Genomic DNA, 21,600 nt, shown 5'->3' on the forward strand with positions numbered 1-21,600 from the left:
TACAGAGAAGACTTGCTAGTTAAGGAAAAGAACAGTCTGTTTTAGGAGGTTACCAGAGCATGGCTTGTTTAATTCAGCAGAATGAAAGCTGAGCTAGTTGCCATCTGCCATGGAAAATGGTGTGTGAATTCAAGGGAAATGTTGAATACAAGGATAAAACTGTGTGTGATACTTTTATGCTAGAAAATTAAGGTAAGCACCTAAAAAGGCGTCTCAGGTTCTACAGCATCCTTCCTTTTGGATCAGTAAAGACCAAACACCACACGTTTTAGCTCAGAGTGAACCCTGTGACTTAGTGCTACAACCGCAAAGAAGACTGGACACCGCTGCCTGACAAAATCTGTCCTTTCTCTCCTGACTTCTAGTCAGGGAAGGTTTAAAAGTCTCCTGCAATGGAGACTTTATAAAGGAGCTTTAAAGCTCACTCTGTAGCTTTCACAATATCTTTTTCAGCCGCTCCTGTGTGCCAGGATATGAATCTAAATAAAAGTCTGCTCAGCCTATCCTGTCTGACTCATTCAGTGCTGCCATAAGCAGCAAAGTTGATGAGCACCTGCAGAACTCAAAACAATGGGCTGCAGCAGCTCTGACCACCGTGGGAGGAAGATGGGAAATCGGTGCTTGTGAGCAACAAGCCTGTTTTAACTAAAATACTATTTCACTTCTTGTTTTCCCTTTGAGCAGAAATAGGGCATTACTGACCAGTTCCTTTCCACAGATTTACGTGTCAGAGGAAAACGATCATTTGAATAGCTCTGCAGCTTGAAGTAGAGCCACTCTAGAGCGAGAACTAGGGCAGCAGAGAGGTTCGGGAAATGAGCATGCTTATGTACCACTTCCAGTGCAGCCTTGGGACAGCAAGCATGTTCCAAAGATGATGGATGCACTGGGAGCTACCCTCCGAGTTGGGTGTGCAACAAGAAAGATGCATATCCACCCACAGTCAGGACTCTCTCCTACAAAAAAGACTGGTCATTGTCAGACTTTCCAGCCCTGCCCCCCTTCCTTCCCTCCAAGCATCAGTCAGCACCCCGCTGACTTTAAATTGTCCTTTCCAGTTTCTGCTAGGTCTGCAAACTGCCAGCTCCTCAGATCACATCTTCTGCTTCTGGATTCACAGCCTTGAGGAATGCTGTATTTATCTCAATTTTCAGGGGAACATTGAGACAAGTAAGGTGAGGGAGCTCACTGAGAACTGGAAGAGGCATGAGGCTAAATAGCTGCATCCTATTCCATAGTGCTTTGGGATATTTTCCAGGAAGACAATCCACTGGACCTCACTCCTGGATCCCAAATCAGCACTACCACCCTGAAAACGAGAGAGGCCACTGCTGCCTGCTAAACTGCCAGTCCCCCACCTGACAGCAACTTGCCTTCCTTGAAATTGTTCCACAACACCAAACCTGCTTCCACTTTTGGGAGCTGACGTAACCACTGTTCAGGCTAATGAGACTGTCCCCTTTCAATTTTCTAGATTTACATAACTCTGGAAATCTATACTTAAAGCTTTATGCCGTTTCACACAGCTCTTGGTCCTAACTCTTACCCTCTTGTAGTCACTGTCTTAACCATTGAAACCAACAGTGAACGGATTAGTTACAACAGACAGCAAGCTTTTAAATACCCACGAAGATCTTAACAAAGAGAAACTATGACTAAGTGCCCAGAATACACATTCCAAAAATTATAGGCGTATGTAAATATATCTTACAAAACTACTGCTGACCTCAAGTGGGCATACAATTTTTCTCAACTCCTTTGGGTTATCCGGGTGTACCAACAGCCCTGTGCAGGCAAACACCCCCCAAACTTTATATTTCTTCCTAATTCCCTTATGTATTCCTTAAGTATTCTTGCTGGAGAAGGAAATCAGTTTCCTACCGGTTACAAGTGTTTTCTCTTGTCCTGCTGCTGTTTAAAAAGGCTTGGTTTTCGCAAAACAGGTTTTGAAAGCATTAAGTTCATATTTGCTGTCTCATGCAATAAGTCTGAAGCAATTTAATTACATTAAAAAAGGAGATGGCAGGAGTTGAGCTTCACACAAGCAGTTCTGAAAAGTTAATCCCTGACTCAGAATCAAGATGAATTTTGTCTTTCACTTGCAGCATCACCATTAATAAAGGCTCTATACAGACTCGCTGGTTTCATGTATTCTTTTGCAACTATATTTCCTTTGAGCCATGATATTCCTATTCTTTACCATTGTCACCAGGTAATTACAGAAAGGAAAGAATCTACTCCCATCTCCTAGAAGAGTGCCAGCTCTTCAGGAGAAGCTGAAATAAAAAACAGCAATTTCTTATTTAGATAGTGACATCTAGACCAATAACATGAACAGCTCCCTGGTTATGTTCAATTTGCTGATACAAAAAGAAGAAAAAGCAGGTTTCTTTCAGAGTAAAATAGCTTTTTTAAGTTGTTGTTATCACTCAAGCTCTCTGTAGTACCTCAGGGTGCAGAAATTCAGTTTCCCCATAAGTCATCCAACAGATACAAACCTGAAGTTTTAAAGACCCTGGTATGAGCATTCATGCATATTCCCCTTTTAAAGCCTGTCAAAAGCAGTCCTTCCCTCTCAATTTTCCTTGTTTCCACAATTTTTAAGCTTCTGTCAGTAGTTTCACACTGACATTTCATACAGTTTTTAAATCACATTAGTCCATAAAGCCCTAAAAGCCATCCCATGGTTACAGCACTGTTAACACCTTCGGGGTCTGAATAACACACAACTCCACCCAGGTTCAGGCCTTATTCTTGCCTTTTCCAGAGCACTTCTATTGCCAGTTTCAGACTAGTCTTAGGTTTTCACCAATCGTGCATGATGGGGTTTGAACATATAAATTCTTCCCTTGAGGAGAGCTACATGACCTGGCAACTCCCTCAAAATGAGAATACTGGCAGTTATAACAGTAGAATTGTAGAATAGCTAGGGTTGTAAAGGACCTTAAAATCATCTAGTTCCAACCACCCTGCCATGGGCAGGGACACCTCACACTAAACCATGTCACCCAAGGCTCTGTCCAACCTGGTCTTGAACACTGCCAGGGATGGAGCATTCACAGCTTCCCTGGGCAACCCATTCCAGTGCCTCACCACCCTTACAGGAAAGAACTTCCTCCTTATATCCAATCTAAGCTTCCCCTGTTTAAGTTTTAACCCATTACTCCTTGTCCTGTCATTACAGTCCCCCCCAGCATCCTTAGAGGCCCCCTTCAGATACTGGAAGGCTGCTATGAGGTCTCCACGCAGCCTTCTCTTCTCCAGGCTGAACAGCCCCAACTTTCTCAGCCTGTCTTTATACAGGAGGTGCTCCAGCCCCTGATCATCCTCGTGGCCTCCTCTGGACCTGTTCCAACAGTTCCATGTCCTTTTTATGTTGAGGACACCAGAACTGCACACAATGCTCCAAGTTAGGTCTAACGAGAGCAGAGTGGCAGGATCATCTTTGATCTGCTGGTCACACTGCTAGAAAGAAAGTATATGAAAGGAGGAGCAAAGGCAATTTACACACAATCCATATGTGAGAGGAAAGCCTCATTTGATCCTAAAATAATATTTTTGGTGCTTTCCTAAGGCCTGTTTCTCAAACACAGTTTTCTGTTCATTTGCCGTACTTGTAAATCACTCAAGTCAGCAAGTACACATGTAACAACACTTGGGCATCTACTTGAACATGATCAACTCGTTTTCAACACAGGTTCTGCAAACAGTAGCACTGCAAGCGAAAATACATTACTGTAGTAACTTACATCAGCATGCAGAAATCATAACCTACAGATTTCAAATGCACCTAATCCCCTTACATTCAAAAATGCTTCTTTGCCATTCTCCTCATCAATATTCTCTTCTACCACTGTTTTTTACCTAAAAAAAAAAACACATCTTGGCTTCCCTTTTTGTTGCATGACCACTAGACAAAGCATTTTCCTTAGCATTTTCCATGAGGTAAAGCATTTGGGTTTTTCTAAAGTGCTCAGAAATGCAAAGCAATATATAACTGCTTAATAACAAGAATATTGATGGGAAAATGCATTTTCATAAGTAGTTGGAAACAGGCAAATTAATATTCCGGCTCTCACAGAAGCTCAAAGTTTGCTGCATTAGTCACATTGCATATACATGCAAACTGCAATTGAAGTTAGGAAAAAACAGATGCATTGTTAAAAAGCATTTTCTGTCACCCTGGATCTCTATTTAATAATAGATAAACTGAATACTGGCTTACTCTTAATATTTAAAATAATAAATGAGTGCATAATGAATAATCATAAGCCAGCACTTTGCATTTTTTAACCATGTATGCATTTCATCTAATATGTTAATGCTTGGCATGAAAATAACTATAAAAACAAAAGCCAAACCAAAATGCCATGACTGTGAAATCAAGGAAAAAAGAAAAAGAACTTCCCAAATACAACAAACAATTCACATGACATTAATGGCCAAAATTCCCAGTGCAAGGAATGGAACTGTTGGAGCTGCTTTTCAAAGAAAAGTCACAAGAGATCTTACAGCACAAATATGAAGCAGCTACATAAAGACGTCTCTCAGTTCCCACTGTAAACAGAAGGGGGGGGAACTAAGGATAGTTGCTTGATACACTGTGTTTTCCTTGACTTACTGTGGAGGGCTATAGCACCCTGACAATTAGGATCACCAAGATGAAGCAGCACCCTAAATCTGCTCCATTTCTCCCCTTTGAACACATCAGACACATGCCTAAAAGAGAATGCAAAAAGGGCTGGGACTGCTGTGTAGAAACTGGTGGTGAGAAACAGAAGCAGACAGAGCATGAGCTACATGACTTGCAAGAAGCAGAGCCAAGAAGTAATTACCTGATGCTCTCCAGAAAAGCACTGAGGGAAATTACAGTGCCATAGTGTATACTAAGTACAGTTTATGGGTCCCAGAAAAATTACTTTAGAGAAAGCACACGGAGTTTTAAAATTTTCCTGGGAATCACTGGGGACAAGTCATGCCTTGTTCCCAGTAAAACAAGGTAATTTTGCTGTCCTCGTTGAATAGAAAGAGAGATTTGAACAATAAGGCTACAGAGAATTACAATTTTCCATGCACGTATATTCAGCTGTTGCACTCCAGCACCAAAGAATGAAAGATAAAAGCAGTTCTTTAAAGTCTGAGAATGTTTTATAGGCTTGGCAGCATGCAAAGACACTTGGGAATTGGACAAGATACTTATGACTAGGCAGGTGGAAATCACATTGCTAAAGAGAAGCAGTTGGCCAGCAGACAGCATTAGGGTTGGCCACTGCTGTCTATAACCTTTGTGACACCGAGAAATGGCCACTTTCAGTAGAAAAGCTGCATCTAGAAATGAAAAGATGAATCTACCTAAGCCAGTCTGAGTAATGAAGAGGGATGAATATTGGGGGCAATTGCTATTATCACCCTCATCCACATGCCGCCTTTCATAAATAAATACTTGGAAAAGAAAAAAACCTTCTGAGTCACCCAATTCCTACTTTGGCTTCTCTAATTCCTCTTTCAGGGTGGTATTATTCTGGCCCGACCTCATAAACTATTCAAACAACAGCGTTTTGTGGTTTATTGGTGTGATTTTTTGGGGGGGGAGGGTGTCCCAGAAATGCATCTGCATTTTTGTTAGCTTTTTTTCTTAGAGTTTTAACCCATAAGTCTTGCAGTTAAGAAAACTGAGTCCCGGCTGATGAAAAAGAAATAAAGGTAAGGAAAAAAGAACTTTCATTTCTATCTTTTTTTTAAATCTGAATTTCTACAGTTTAGATCCACTGGTGCAAACACCATCTTAACAAAATCTGCAAAACTTACTCTGTTATCACGCAGCTTGGATTTTCAGCAATTTAGAAGAGAGAAAGAAAAATACTTTCCAAGAATGATCATCTGAGGGGAAGAAAATAAATCTAAATCTTGTTGGGAAGTCTTAGAAGGAAAAAGCAAACAGCTTGTCACTTGCAAGTAAGGGAAAGTTTTGAAGACCTTCAAGGCAGAAGTCCAGAAGCCATCTCTAACCCATTTGATTTTGTGTCTCTCCAGGGGGTATGTGCCCAGTCAAAGTCACCTTTGTCTTGGTTAAGGAGTATCCAATGACATTTACAGGCCTGTTCCAAGTAGTTTCCCTTCAGAAAGGTTACAAAATACAGTCTCTTCCTTTGGATCTCTGCATTCAATTCTATGCTGTGTTTTTGCAAAAGGGGGGAAAAAAAAGGATTAGGTTCCAAGTCCTTTTACCTCTGAATATAGTGCAGAAAAAACCCTGCCTTTATAAATACAACATGAATGCTGACCGGCTAGTGCCTGCTTACCCTAATGAGCTTAAAATCTTATTTGTGGTGGACATCTGTCAAGACAGAAGTGAGGCATGCAAGTCCTCTTAATCCATTAGCTCTAAATCCAGCAGAGCTTTCACACTCCTTTTGTGAACTGAAGAAGAAAACCTGACCTGGACTATAGAATGGAACAGTGCACAACTTCAAGGACAGACCTTAGGCAGTGAGCACATGAGATTTCAAGGCAAAGAGCAATGAAAACTGACAACAAAACTGGGATCATGATGGAAAACTCTTAAGAAACTGGCCTGTCTGCAGTTCGGGATGAAACAGTGAGTTTGACTTTTTCTTTTGTTTTCCCTTGTTCATCTGATTTTAAATAAAAAAATACAGCCAAAGACAGAGACAGGATGGGCTGCACACCTTCTCACAGTGAGATTGCTAGTACTATTGCAAGAAGCGGTCTATGGGCTTTCAATACACCCAAGAGTATTTTGCATATTGATCCAAGAGATAAAGGAATCCGTATGCTGGTTAAAGGTTCATCTTGCTACAATATTGATGAATTCCCCCACTGTGAGACCCAGGGGAAAGATTACCTAAGGGAAAAGGAGGCTAAACTACCAGAACAGGACAAAAATGATAATTTGCAGTTATCTTCTGAGGCTCACCCAGATCCCCAGATTTCCGAGGAAGGCAAGAAAATACAGAGGACAGCCACAGATGCCGAGACTGTGATGTCTGAGCTGATTGAATCTCAAAAGCACATCACTGAGGCCATACAGATCAGAAAGCAAAGCTCCTGTGAATCAGAAGCATCAGCTTTCATTTGGGATGACAAGAATGAAAGCAATGTGAAGCAAATCCCAAAGAAAGGAAAGAAGCAAAAAAATCATAAGCTGGCAAAGCAAGGTCGACCTAGTAAAGTTAAAGAGAAGTCCATTTCAGCCCTGTGTGAGACAGAGAAAAAGGTAGATTTCCCTGAACTGCTTGTTAAGGCTCACCAGAGTGCATATGCCTACTTAAATCCCAACCTCTCCAAGTATGAAACTATACTTCACATGGCCAGCCAGGCTACCCAAACTCAGCTCTTCCTACAGCAGATGGTAAGCTTTCTCCTTCTTCACTACGATGAAATCAACCAGCTCCTGGAAGAAATCGCCAATGACGGGGAAAATCTTCTCAGAGATGTAGGTGGGAATTTGGCCTGGCCAGCAGAAAAAGGTGATCTGAAGGAGCACCCTGATCTTCTGCAACAACTACTGCAGTACACAGTCAATAAAATGCAGTTACTGAGTGGGACACTGGCCTCCCTCACCTCCGATGCCCTGCAGGAGACATGCAACTACTTGCAGTCTGCTGCAAACAATTTAGAAGGAAAACTGAAAGCAAAGCAAAGCTTTGATGAGCGACTGCTACGGACAGTAAGGCTGCTTGAAGCCTCAACAGTGGGATCCTCTCAGTCCCACGGTGATGACAGGACTCTCTATTCTGAGGACAGTGGCATTGGTGTGGACAATGAATCCCTCAAAGAGTTCAGTGCTCTCAGCCAGCATGGAGGACAAGGAAGCTGTGATTCCTATACACACGGGCATCTGTCCCAAAAGCACACACATAATAGTACAGTGTCACCGGGCACAGCCACATCCCGCAGCTGTGTACTGGAAAGGCATTTTAAAGATACAGTTTATTCATCCACGCAGAGTAAGGAAGCAACATCTTGTCAGGGTGCAGTACCAGGAGGCATTTCCACCATGCCCCAACGTGCAAACTTGAGCAAAAGCCATTCCTACAACTCCTTCCAGTCTGACTCTACTCAGGACGGTGATAATTTCAAAATCTGCGAATCAACAGATTTTCCTTCTGAAGGTGACGATGAAGAGAGCACCCTGGGGGAGGATGACAACACAAGTTTATCAGAAATGGGGAAGGATGCTTTGCCAAGGAGGCCCCTGTCTTCACCTGCAGTCACTGATAACACACAAAGGCAATCCATCAAAAGGACAGAGAATGTGGAGACAGAGGAGATTATTCTGAAGATGAAAGATGCCATCAGTGAAAAAATCAAGTTTGTCCCAGCTAAAACTGGGTGTAAAGAATGGATAGAGGATGACAGTGGAAGAGCAGTCCAAACAACAAGGCCCAGTACAGCAACGGGCAGCCAGAAAACCGTCAGGAAACAACGACGGTCCAGGTCAGAGGAATCCCTCAGAAGCCAGGCAGAGGACCCAACCCTCTTAGAGCTTCAGAGAACTCAGAAAGAGCTCAGCAAAAGGCTGGAAATGTTTTACGGAAAGGATACAGATAACAAGCCAGAGCCTTGGAAATCAAGAACAGCACTTTGTTTGCAGGATGAGCAAAGGACACCTAGGTCCTCTAGCAAACTGAAGGCATGCCTCTCAAAAAACTTCAGCATCCTGCCTAACCAGGATAAAGTCCCTTTGTTCATGGTTGACCAAAATCCTGGCCATCAGCTGGAGGAATCAAAAGGCAGGAAGCCTTTGAGAGCTGCTGTGCCTACCCAAGAGACATCAGGAGGCAATGAAAAGGAGCCTCCCAGAGCACAAATGCTCAGTGGCAGCAGCTGTGCCCCCCGACAGTCTGTCAAAAAGCTTATTGAAACATTCAGTCCTGTTGACACTCTTGTGAAAGATGCACATTTAAGATCTTTAGGACCAATAAAGTGCATCAGAAAATTTGGACTTCCAGTCATCCCACCCACCCTCCCCTTTCAGAGAGGCCTGGCACCTTTAAATCTTAAGCATCGTATTTCACCAGTAGAACACACAGACCCTTCAAACACTAGTGGAGTTTCTTCTAGCTTTCCAAATGCCTTTCCTCCTGCACCAGCTATGGAATTAAGCAAGAAGGACACAAAGGAAGAGATTGACGTAGACACTGAGAACTTGCCACCACCACCACCGGAAATGTTAATGGACACTTATTCTGACTTATCTGAGCCTGAAGAAACTGCAAGAATAGAAGGGAACTCTTCAGAAGATGCCAAAAAGCTCACCAAAGCAGAATTTCACGCTACTAAGAGATCGCAAGTTTCCCCCAGAATGAAAGCCTCCCTTCAGTCCATTGACTTACTGCCAAATAAAAGTATCAGTGGCCCCAGTGTGATTTCTAATAAGGGTCTAAGGAATACCAGTGCAGGGGACGAGAAAGTGCAGAAGTACTCCCTGGAGCTGAACCCTACCAACATGCATGTCCCTAGCCAGGAGGAGATACTGGAAACCCAGAGAAAAGAAGCTGCAGATCTGTATAAGCAAACCCATAAAATTATTCCTCTTCAAAATCCCAGTGGGGTTTCAAAGCTACACAGGAACAGCTCAGAGAGCAAAGAGCCCGATTCACCTGCAACTTCAGTGCAATACCAGAAGCATGGTTCTCCAGACTCGCTCAGGAGAAATGAAAAAGGCTCAGTGTTTGCCAGGAGGGTCTCCCCAACGAGAACTCCTTCTCCACCAACTGAGAAACGGGTTTTCAGCCCCCCAGCACACCACAGGCACGCTCTGCAGCCTTCTAGCAACCCACAGCCGAGCTCACCCACCATGCAGAGGAAACCCAGTCCCCCCTCTAGCCCCAGGGTGCCCAGCCCACCCCTGCAGAAGAAGCTATCCTCTCCACCACCCCAGCGAAAACCCCTCAGCCCTCCCGTGGGGCAGAAGCAGAGCTCCCCAACGCCACACCGGCTGCTGGGCTCCCCAGCCTACCGCCGAGATGCAAACCCTCCTTCATTCCTCACCACTCCTTCCCCACCAACCTCCCCATCCCGCTCCTGCAAGGGCCTGAGAGCTGGGCTGGATGCTGGGGACGAGCACCAGCTCTCCTCCTCCAAGAGGAGCAGCAATGTCCATTCAATATTTTGCCCAGCCACATCTTCCTTATTCGAAGCCAGACCTCCACCAGTACCCATGAAACCCTCTGCAGAGGTGACCAGCCAGCCTGAAGCTTCGCCACATACCCAAAAGAGCAATTTGCTTTTCCGGCAGCCTGGAGACCGGGCCAGAAAGCTGTCCCTGAGCGCTGCCAATCCTCAGCCATTTGTGAGGAGAAGTTACTCTGACCGTCGACCAGGGGTGCAGTTTCGTCTTCCAGCTCCTGTAACAGCTGGCAGTGAACCCGCACTTCACCAAGCAAGGTAAGAATCTCTCTGCTTCAGGCCAAGAAAGCAGAAATACAGCACTGTGTTGGCTGCCTAAACTCCCTATGGGAATTTAATGTCGTTAAAGAGACTGCCCCGAAAAGTGCCCTGTTTATATGCAGGTCACACAAACATCATGCGCAGGACACATGAACACCATGTGCAGATGTTTGGGCAACGATAACATTGTAGTTGGACTAGATGATTGTTGTAGGTCCCTTCCAACTCAAATACTTTATTCTGTTGTCTTGCCCCAGATTTCAGAATACTACCAGTCTGAACCCCTTCCCTTGATTCAGCCATGCCATAGGTTGCTCAAACCTTAAACTTACACATCTGCTGTAACAGGCATCCCAGGAAAAATTCACTGTTGGTTTCAGGGCACAGAACCCCCCCCTTATTTATGTGGGGGCTAAAGATATCCACACTCAGTTCTTAAAAGCTCTGAAGCGACCCTCAGATTACAAACATTTTTAAACAACCATGAGAAGGTAAGCCTGGACCAAGAGGAAGGGTATCTTTCCTAACATCAGCCTCTAATCCAGTAAACTCTTCAGCCAAAATCATAGAATCATAGAATAGTTAGGGTTGGAAAGGACCTTAATATCACCCAGTTGCAAACCCCCTGCCATGGGCAGGGACACCTCACACTAAACCACGCCTCCCAAGGCTCTGTCCAACCTGGCCTTGAACGCCACCAGAGATGGAGCAATCTGTATCAGGATGTTTCAAATCAGCTGGCAAGAATGACAGACTGAGAGTGTGCAGGCAAGGATCTCTATGGATGTAATTATAGTTTGAAATTCTGAGCTTTTTGGGTAGACTCTCAGATCCAGGTGCTGATTTCAAGTCTGTTGAAGACTTGAAACAGCCCAAGCCCAGTTTTCAAAGTGGGAAAACCTCCATGGCTGCTGGAGATTCACTGCTCTGAAGAAGTCAGTTTAAAGATCAACACACGAACACATGCCAATTCCATGCTTGCAACCACTGCTTGCAGAATTTTAAAAGATCCAGGCTTAGCTTCAAATTTGATCTACCACTTAAAAAAATAAGCACAAAACCAGCCAGGAAACAGAAATGGGTATGTGGGAATACTCAGAGATCAGTGTAACTGCCTGGCAGGACAAAGCATTGTTATTCTAGTTTCTCAGCATCTCAGGATGTTGAAATCCATTAAGCTCTAAGCTACACCAGAGGATTAAGACCCTTCTCAGGTAACCCTTCCTAATGTGAGGAGTATTTTTGCTTTTCCCCACATAATAACTGTAACCGTGTGAATCATCCCATGGGTAGGGATTGCAAGACCAACCCTAACAGGAGATAAAATTGCACTTGTAAGTGCACAGGCTCTCCGTGTATTGCAAGTACAGAGACAGTCGTGGAAATTGAAATTGGGTGCCCAGGCATTCCGTCCCCAAGGACCAAAGTTTTCCACACTGAGAGTAAAGGAACCTGCTGAGCAAAACATGCAAAAAACCACTGGGAAATGCATTCCCAGTTCTAATATTGCATTATATTCTGACATTTGAAGATTTCCTAAGAAACCTGTACATTGTTGCTGGGTTTTCTATTGTTGTTATGTACTGTGTAAAGTCAGCATTGCCTACTCCACTGCCTGCTAGCAGAAATAAATCTTTTCAAATGAGGCTTTATGTCAAACCTTGCAAGACAAAAGTCCTTTCAGTTTTACAGATCAATTTTAAAAACAGCCAATTACAAATTGTTAGCTAATTTATGCTTCATTACCTTCCTATTGTAGTCTGCTGGAGCATACAGATATAAATATTATTTACAGTGGGGTTTTAATATAAAAAACCCACTGTAAATAAAATCATCCCTTTCATGAAAAAAATTAAATATCCTGGTGCCTTGATATACAGCATTCTGGAGGAACAAAATGTATCCTGAACTAAATTTGGCTTAGCATTTACACCAACAGACATCAAAAGTAGTCCTACTTTGTTAGTCCAAATTTATATCAGCATAAGCCCATTGATTACCATATGCACCGATTTAAGCTGCAATATATTACTACTGTGTGTTTTCTTACACTTAAGCTTCCTGGAGTAAACTTTTACAGACCTTGCACTGACTGATCCGATAGAAATATCACTGCAAATGTGCCAACACGCAGAGAAGGACCATTTTAAGAACCAACATATGGCATCACTGCTGGTTGTTTCACCAGAGCAGCTGTCACAGCTGTGAGCACCACATCCCCATGCACAGATGCTGAGCCTTACTCTTACAGGGCTCCTAACAGACAAACTACTGCACCCTGCTCCATTTCTCTCCTTCAAGTTCACCAAACAGCCAGGGCTTCCTCTGCTTTGCAGCTCATTCAGCTGACAGAGGGAGACTTCAAAATGTCTCCCTAAACCAGATGTTGCATACCTAAACCTCCTCATTCTGGCCATGTTTGTATCTGGTCTCGCATCCACAAGCTATTCCCACCCAGCTATCAGTCTCCTTTCCTTCATTCCTTCCCTTGCTCTACCTCTCATTGCCATATCTAACAATGTGTTGGGTTTTTTTCATCAGGGGTGTGTATTAGCAGCTTCAAGCCCTAGTCACAGGAGAGAGGGGAGACAGAATCAGACCTGCCATATTGTCACTCTTTTATGGCAAAATCAGTTAGCCAGTTTCTCCCACGCTCCCAAATTCTGAGATACATCCTTCCACTTTCTCCATGCCCAATTAAAACACCTGTTTGCTGAGAAGCAGATTGCTAATCAGGCAGGAGCTAGTACAAGCAAAGTGTTTTTCATTAGGCAGCTGAGTCCCCACTCCCACCTACCCCATTTCAGCAGAAATTCTAAATTACTTTTGGTGAATATGGCTTCCATCTCATTTTCCTAGCTATCACTGCCAGGCATTAAATGTCAGTATTGTGCACAGATCTGCATGTCTCCTGCACACTCACTGCTCCACTAGAAGGCAAAAAAGCACTTCTTTTGAAAGCACGTGTTCTGCCTGTCCCATGCTCTAAGGAATATCAGGACTTAAAACATTGTTAGCCCTAACTATGCCTGGAGCTAGAGCTTTTGTTACTAGTCTTAAGGTACCTGGATGAGAGTTTCGGTTTCAGTGCTCAAGTCAGTACAACTGGTTCCCATTTGGACAGCCCGTGGATGGACAAACTTTGCTGGTTTCTAAGCTTGGTCACTGGACAGCAATCAACGGTTCTTGCCATCCTATTGAGGCATAACATATACAATTGCTCTGCTCGTAGAAATCCTGTTAACCTGTAACAGGATTTCTACATATGCAGTTAATTGAAATAATATTTCATTGAGACTGCTAATCTTCCAAGAGGTAGAGCAGAGACCAAATATTAAATGTTATTTCCTTTAAGAAACTGTTCAAGGAGGGCTTGAGAATGGATTGGGTTGACTAGATCAGGCCCAAAGTAAGTAGCCCAAGTGAAACCTTCTGCAGCTGGGGGATAGTTGAATCTAAATTAGTTTCATGACCAGCTATGTATCATAAATCTCTTCATTCAGCAGCCCAAATCACTAAAGTCCTAGCAGCCAGAATAGCAACATAACAGCTTGTTTGTAGTTGAAAGCTAATTCAGTTTAGCAGCTTATGTACTTAAAATACAGTAATGATTCCCAGATAACTCTGGTATATTTCCCCACACTGATCTTAAACCATTTTAATTAGTTACAGCAACACAGGGCACATTTCAGCACAAAGGCCTATGGTATGAGCTATTCATGACTAGCTCCACTGCTATAAATCAATCTTGATTCATAAAGTCCCTGTGCCCCTAGAGATTGCCAGTGCAACCTCAGGAACATCATTTACACTTTGCGCCTCAGTTGTCCTGTCTCCAGAATGGCAGATTTATACCATCAAAATACCCATCCCACAGTCATGCTGCCATACTCAGAAATCACAGTAACCATGCTAAGCAGATATGTAAAAGAGGAAAGACCTTTCCTCCAGCAGAGTCTGAACCAAGACTTTTCACTAAAATGTGTCGCTATCTGCAAGTGAACCCAGATTCACGCCCAGCAAACAGACAAAACGTTTGCTTCCCAAAAGAGTTTTAGGAAGGAACAGTACAGTGCTTTTGGCATCACAAGAAAAAAGTCTGGATGGTGCATATAAAAAGCATGTATACAGGAGGAAACAGCAAACGACACAGGATCATGCAGCACTTGTGCTTCATGGGTTAATGTGGCCTAATCAGTGCTGTTTTTAAAAAGCCATTATTCATTAGACTCTTAACTTAAGCATCTTTCCTTCTGCAGCTTGGAGGAGAGCCCTAGGAAAGCAAGTGACTCTTGGAACAGCCTCTGCAGTCCTGAAATCAGAGAGTCCAACAGATCTGCTTCTCACCCCGAGCTGTTCATCGTGGGCCAGGGGCTGCAGAGGGACTGACAGCAGACGCACCCATGAAGGCAGAGACATGAGCAAGGCCAGAGCCCCCACAGGGAGGAAGCAGCCTTACCCAAGCCTCCAAAATGTGGCTTTTTTCCTCTCAAGGAAAAAAACATAATGGCATTGGAGCTAAAAACCCAAACTGGCCGAAAAAATATAATGAAATACCAGCAGAGCCAGGTGCTTCTCCTTGGATTGCATTTCATGGTTTAACTCAAAGATCTACACTGAGCCAAAGAAACACTTTGCAGCTGGGTGAGTCAGGGGCAAATTGGTTTGATAAAGACAGCACCTGTAGCCAAGTCCTTTGTTTCACTGTTTAGAGAAAGTAGTTCAAAAACTATCAGAAATAATCATTATTTGCCATGCTATTTATTCAGGAGGCATCACAATTTTAGTTATGTAAAAAATGTTGTGCTGTTGTGACATTTCGGGGGGGGGGGGGGGGGGGGCAGTTATCATCCTGAACCAATTGAGTTTTACTGCAAAAACATCAATGACATCAGCAAAGGCACATCTTTAAGTATTTATCAACGTGTAGTGAGAGAGTAAGGTCAAACACAAGTCAAAACAAAGTAATCCCCTTTAAAGGAATAAAATTAGGGATCTTATTACCTCAGAAAGGCTTTGATCTTCTAAATCACCTTTGATTATCACATAATCTCATCACTTCTAGTTCCCAGGGTACAAGGCTTAGATTAGAGTGGTTTTGTAATAGCCCAATCAAACAACGTTATAAATCCTGAGGCACCTAAGGACGTGTATCTTTTTTCCTCATAAGAGAATACTACCATAGAGAATTCTGTTGTCCCCAAAGCAGGTTCATATTCCAATTTATGCAGTTTGAGGGATTTATTGCAATTCCACAGAAGAGCCCAGGCAGGTTCTTGTTAATAAAACCACACATTATTTAAAGTCGATTAATCCTAGGGTTTTACAGCACCCACTGGAATACAGCCTCAAAATTTACTGGATCTTGCTCACCTAACTAATTTATCATCATAATTAAAATGTAATTAATCTCAGTTAATTTTACATGTTTTCACATGCAACTTTAGTGCAGAACAAGATCCAGAAGATAAAGGACATTTGTAGTCTTATTTTGATAGGAATAATTTCAATTTCTCCTACAGTTTTTATGATGGTGGTATCTGGGGCACTTCACCTTCACACATTATTTTTAACCCTTCCTGCCCACCTTCATGATGGGGGAACTGAGGTTCATCTTATGTTGTATAAGGGACCCCTTTGGATGCTGAACTACTCAGTTTTAATCTAGTGCCTTAATCACAACCATCCTTCAATAAATTCAGTGCCATTTTAAACCACAGACACAAGGAAACCTTAATTGCTATGTCTAAGGTGGGTGTTTGAATATAAAGAAGTAACTTGCAGTTAATGGATGCACTGAATTGTCAGGGATTTGTGAGCTTGAGGTGGGAAAGCAGCCAGCCATACACAAAGTGAACATCAAGGAGATGTCAACAGATCCACCTTGTAATCACACAGGCAGATGTACCATCCCTTCTCAAGCTGGAAAATCTCCAGGGAGATACTGCAAAGTTTACCAGCAGGGCCAGTCTTTCCCATCATCAGAATTGTAGTCCTCTCCCTACTGCATGAAAATACAAGTACAGTCTTGCATGCATTTCAGATTGTCTGTTCTACCGGCAGTAACCACCAGAACAGAAACAAACCAGAACAAAACAGCAATAAACTGGCATTTTGCATGCCTAAATGTAGCTTTGAAGATGAAAACATAACAGAGTGGGAGGACAGCTTCTGCTCAGCTACTACAACCATTTTCTTTCCTCAGATTTCATGCTGAAATTTCCCAGCACCATGATGGGTAATGAAGTATTTTTTTTGTATCCACAAGCACCAAATTCTGTGGTGCAAGGCTTCCAGCAGTCAAGCTGGAAGCCTTCCCACATGTGTGCTAGCTGGATATGGAGTAAGATATAGTATCTTTCTGCAAAACCCAGGCTCCCTTCAGGATGTGGTACATGAGCTGGCATCCTAACACAGCATCTCTACCACTGAGGCCATGGTTGTCAGGAGGCTTATTGCAGAAACAACCCCACCTAAACACTGAAGCTGATGAAGGATTCTGATGCTGCCCTAATGATGCTGCAGCAAACTGAGCACTGTATTCAAGAAACAGAACTTCTTTGGGAGTGATCTACAAGTTTGTAACGCGAACTCATGACTATGTATAGCAAACTGATTCTCTTCAGTACAGTTAATGTATAGGACTCCTGCAAATAAGGTATTTACCTTCAATTTGTATTGCAAACATGAGATTAAGAGTAACTGTAGCATACAGGAAATGATGGTTTGGCTCATCGCTTTTTGGAAAAAATTAATTTTTTTTTGTAATGTATTACAGTTTTTTTTGGACAACATTTCCATTTTTCATGAATACAACATTTATGGAATACAATTGTTTTATAAGACCATATTCAGCTTTAAGATTTATTTTTTACCTGATGTAAATAAATCAGAGTTTTTATATGCAAGGTATGAGTTTGATCTTTCTTACAATTCTGTGTGCAATCATCTTAAACCTTAGCCCAGTGTTACGTTCTTGATTCCTTCCTTAGTACCCTAATTAGTGCCCCTTGCTGTAAGAAACTTGCTGCCTTTTTCCCACCCCAGCACAAGCTTCTCTTGTTCTGTGTTTTACTGGTAGATCAGTTAATCTAGGTTGCATTTCCATTAAGCAAATAATGGCTTTTAGGCTGTAAGATCCCACCTGGACACTGACAGACCAGAGCACAGGTCAGCTGTGCTTCCCCCCCCCTCCCCTGCCCTAAGCTTGACCTACCTGGCAATTTTGTACTCAGTTCAGTAGAGCTTCTATGTACAACCACAGCTACCTGAAGCACAGGGCAGGGAGTTTGTCCTATGCGTTAAAATCAGAGTGCACTCACTGCAGTGGAGTCTCATTGCAGAGGGGTGGAGCACAGAATGAAGCAGTATCCTGTTGTCAGCCAGGGCTTCATAGCCTGTTATCTTAAGTTTTCCATCTCAGATTTCCTTTTCCTCCTAAATTTGCACACAACTGAGCCAAGATGCAAGCTATATTTAGTTGAGTAAGCCAAGCACTGACAGTACTCCAAAGCACCAGGAGGACCATGCATCATCCACGCCTGTTTGAAGTCCGATAAATGGTTCTCATAGGAAAGAGCAATGACTTTAAGGACCTCCAAACAGCGGGGGTACAGGCAGGTACAAAGTTTCACTGCCTTTACTATGATCTTTTAAAGAGATTTGAGGCAATATGGGGATGCAGAGGCAGGTAAATATGTAATTTATTTCCCTACTTTTTTCTTCAAAATTAGGTAAATGTTGGAAAATCCAAAAGGACACTTTCACTGTTGCCATGGCAACCCTGTAAGCTCACAGAACTGTTCTTCCCTGCAACGTGCTGCTCTGCCTGGGCTTTACTAACCCACAGTTAGATCCATAGCTCAGCAAACACACATGGCCACATGAAGTGTTTTTTTTTTCCTTCAGAAAGCCTCCTGAGCGCATCACACATGCATTTTCTTCACTTGCATTAGAAACTGGCAACTACACATACTCTGCTGCCAAAACAGCAGTTTTACAGTTTGCACCAGTCTGCAAAATGTTTTTCCCTAAAGCAGAGGAGTAACAAGTGTTTTTCCCTAAGGTGGAGGAATAATAGCAGTGGCAAATGAAAATTTAAGTTTAAAAGATTCAGATTATTATGAAATGAAACTGTTTAGTCCCTTGAAAGGCAGCAATGCCAACGATCATGCAGTCCACCAAGAGTCAGAGCTGAACCCAGAAGTGCTTGTTCCAGCTATGCAGGAATTCATTCTTCTGGTAAGCACTGGCCACAGCAATAAATTATCACATAGCTCTGGGCTGACTGGCACCCAGGCTGCAGTATAAATAGATTTGAGAATCCCTTCTCACCTGTCATTGGCCTCACAGTCAACTCATCCTTCTGCAAACAAGTTACAAACAACACTACTTGCCTGCTGTCCTGGATAAATAGACATACACATGGCTTTTCAAAAGCAGTGGAACTTTTCTCATGTTTCCCCTTCTTACACATAAAATCACAACTGGAGACAGCTATGAGCCAGAATGGACTCAGATTGCCAAAGAATGAAGCTTTGGAATTTAGGCCAAGTTTTCTTTGTTCATGTCTATGTTAAGCACAGAATACATCTAGTAAGACAACTTTAATCTATACAGGACCTTTGGGTATGTTGCCCCTCAAACATGTGCGTAAATGACACCATTGTAATGACAAATAATCAGTATCAGCAGCAAACAACACAAAGAAGTAATGGCAAAAGGCGAAAAGGAGAAGAGGTCTTGTGAGAAAAAAATATGGAGGACCATACTGAAGCCTCACTGGAGTTGCACTGAGGAATATTTTAGGCCAGCACTTACTGGACAAGAGCAATCTCTAAGTTTGGAAAAAGCAGCTTTCTACAGCTGTGCAACAGGAACTACTGTCAGGCCTGGGCAGGACCAGAAGAGGGGCATGCTGTTACCATTACCTTTAAATGGAGTATCACTTCAGGATCTCTGGAGAATGAAAAAACAGCAGCTGCCGGGCTGTGCAGGGAGGTCCCATGGCTGCAGAGGTCCTGCTCCTACCAGGGCCATCAGGCTAGCTTAGCTGGAGGGCAGCTGTTCCCTGGGGAAGCAGAAGCATATTTGGTTTGTCCTGGGTGATACCGACAACAAAAAACTGCCAGAATAATACAGCAGGTAAAACAATAGAGATCCTAATACTGCCACAATTCTATCCCTAGGAAAGTCATCTTACTAGTATGACCAATCTCCCTTCTTGAAACAACACAGAGGGGCTGTTTGTTGCCAAAGTTACTTAAAGGTTCAGGTCAACCCTGGTTGACTAGAGACATTCTCACTTCTGCCTGCATCAAAGGCAGTATGAAAGTATCAGGATTCAGTGTCAGCTGTCAGAGATTTGGTAGCAATGCAACCACTAATATTCCCATCACCACTACTTATCATGGATGAAAACAGCCACCTCCATGCAGCCCCCCTCCCTCTGCTGCAGAGGAAGAATTCAGCAGCTGGCTCCAAACCCACCTCTACACTGGGCAAGAGCAAATTCTGCCAGAATCTCTTTATTACACTCCATGACCCAGCTGCATCTCTCCCACAACAGTTCCCTTCAAGTGCATTCTTTACTTCTCTGCTCCACCTCTCACAGCAACACCATGAGGCAGCATCGATACTATTTACAACAGGAGCCTTCAGCCTCCCCACTGTACTTTGGCCCCATTCTTCCTTCCTTATCCTGCCTCCCTGGCCACTGTCCCTATTTGCGATTAATTTTTCCATCCCATCCCCAAACTCTTCTTGGCACTGCCAAGCTCATGCATTTACATCCCTGCAGGGGTTTGAGGCTGCACCTCCAAGAACATTCAGGGTCCAGCTAACACATCTGCACAGCACAAGCAAACCCTGAAGAGCAGACAAACCATGCCACCAGGTACATGCTTTGTCTCTTGGTGAGAAGAAATGCCCATTTGAGGGGATGATTAATTTTGCAGACTGGATTCAGAGTACCTGGCACCACTGTTTCTGCTTATGTAACTCCAGAGCTCTAACGACCCTTAGCACAGGAAGGTGGCACAAGACCACTCTCTCCCTGTTCATCAGGGAAACATAAGCTTTCTTCGCTCCTGTGTGGCAGAATCCATGTTACATTTTATCCCCCACCTTCCCTTGATGACAACTTTTCCATTCAGCAAGCAAGAGGAACCATCTCTGCCAGTCTGTCCTGGGGCTCTGGCAGGATGTAGGCTAAGAGTAAGCCAATGGACAAAATGGCCATACATTTCTTTTGCTGTACTAACCTCTGTGGGTTAGCAGCTGCACATTAAATGCAATAATCCCATTCATTATGCTGGCCCTGCAAGGACAGCTTGCAGCCTCCTCTCTGGTGAGATTTCTGTCATCAAGCTATAACCAAAAAAAAAGTTAGGAAGATTAAATATTCTTACCAATACTGGAGAAAGATCCAACACTGCTATGCCTGTTGTCTGTATCACCCAAACCCCTTAGTAGCTTCTTAACAACTTTTGAGACATTCACCTGTGCAAACCTGTGGCAAGAGAGCTCACCTGAGCTGATTTAACCATTACCTTGAATTAACCCTCTGCTTGTCAACTGCAGTCACACCTTCAGCTAAACTTGCTCTCCCTGTGGTTGGAGAGGCCCTCTCATGGGGAAAGTGTTTCAGCTCAAGAGTTAAAAAACCTCAAACACTGAGACACAAACTAGTACTGGTAGGCAACGCTTTATTCACCTATTATTTTCTAAGTTTGTCTATAAATACATTATTTTCCACAGTTACCAACTGAATTTACACAACAGGGGTTTTATTTTGTTGGTACTTATGCAAGCTTCTCAGCAAACATGAGCTCAGGATATAAAAATTTTGAAAAGTACTTTATTATTATTATTATTGATTTTTTTTAAAGCCAAAATCAAAACGTGCTATGGAAATCTGTAACTATAAACTCAGCAAGGTAAATTGCACCAGCAGCTACTAGAGACTTGTAAAGAGGTCACCCTGTAACTTGGCACATATGGCATACACTGGTACATACAGTGCACTGCATATCCTCTGATAACCCCACCACACCTCTGGGCCAGCAGGTCCTGCTCTCTCATTCTCTGCTTCCTAAGCCAAGCCATCTAATCCTACAGCCTCAATGCTTTCAAAGCTCTTCTCTTACTTTCTAAGTAAACATATATAAAAATATACATATGCCT

At 43.1% G+C, this 21,600-nt stretch overlaps 1 protein-coding gene and 1 long non-coding RNA gene across 2 annotated transcripts; one reads left to right on the forward strand and one right to left on the reverse strand.

Moving 5' to 3' along the window:
* Nucleotides 1–5,684: 5,684 nt before the first annotated feature.
* LOC130594296 (uncharacterized) lies at nt 5,685–10,308 on the reverse strand. Its single transcript, XR_008971050.1, has 3 exons — nt 10,194–10,308; nt 6,303–6,444; nt 5,685–6,157 (listed from the first exon to the last, which is right to left on the reverse strand). It is a non-coding gene; the product is annotated as an uncharacterized LOC130594296 (long non-coding RNA).
* PCARE (photoreceptor cilium actin regulator) lies at nt 6,434–15,201 on the forward strand. Its single transcript, XM_057400083.1, has 2 exons — nt 6,434–10,413; nt 14,676–15,201. Exons 1-2 carry the CDS (start codon nt 6,677–6,679, stop codon nt 14,803–14,805), a joined length of 3,867 nt encoding a protein of 1,288 aa, XP_057256066.1. The 5' UTR covers nt 6,434–6,676; the 3' UTR covers nt 14,806–15,201.
* The last annotated feature ends 6,399 nt before the right edge of the window (nt 15,202–21,600 follow it).

The sequence above is a fragment of the Pezoporus wallicus genome, unplaced genomic scaffold, assembly GCF_028554395.1.
Source record: "Pezoporus wallicus isolate ANWC-B61680 ecotype Strahan unplaced genomic scaffold, APGP_CSIRO_Pwel_v1 contig_7339, whole genome shotgun sequence".
NCBI classification, from domain to species: domain Eukaryota; kingdom Metazoa; phylum Chordata; class Aves; order Psittaciformes; family Psittacidae; genus Pezoporus; species Pezoporus wallicus.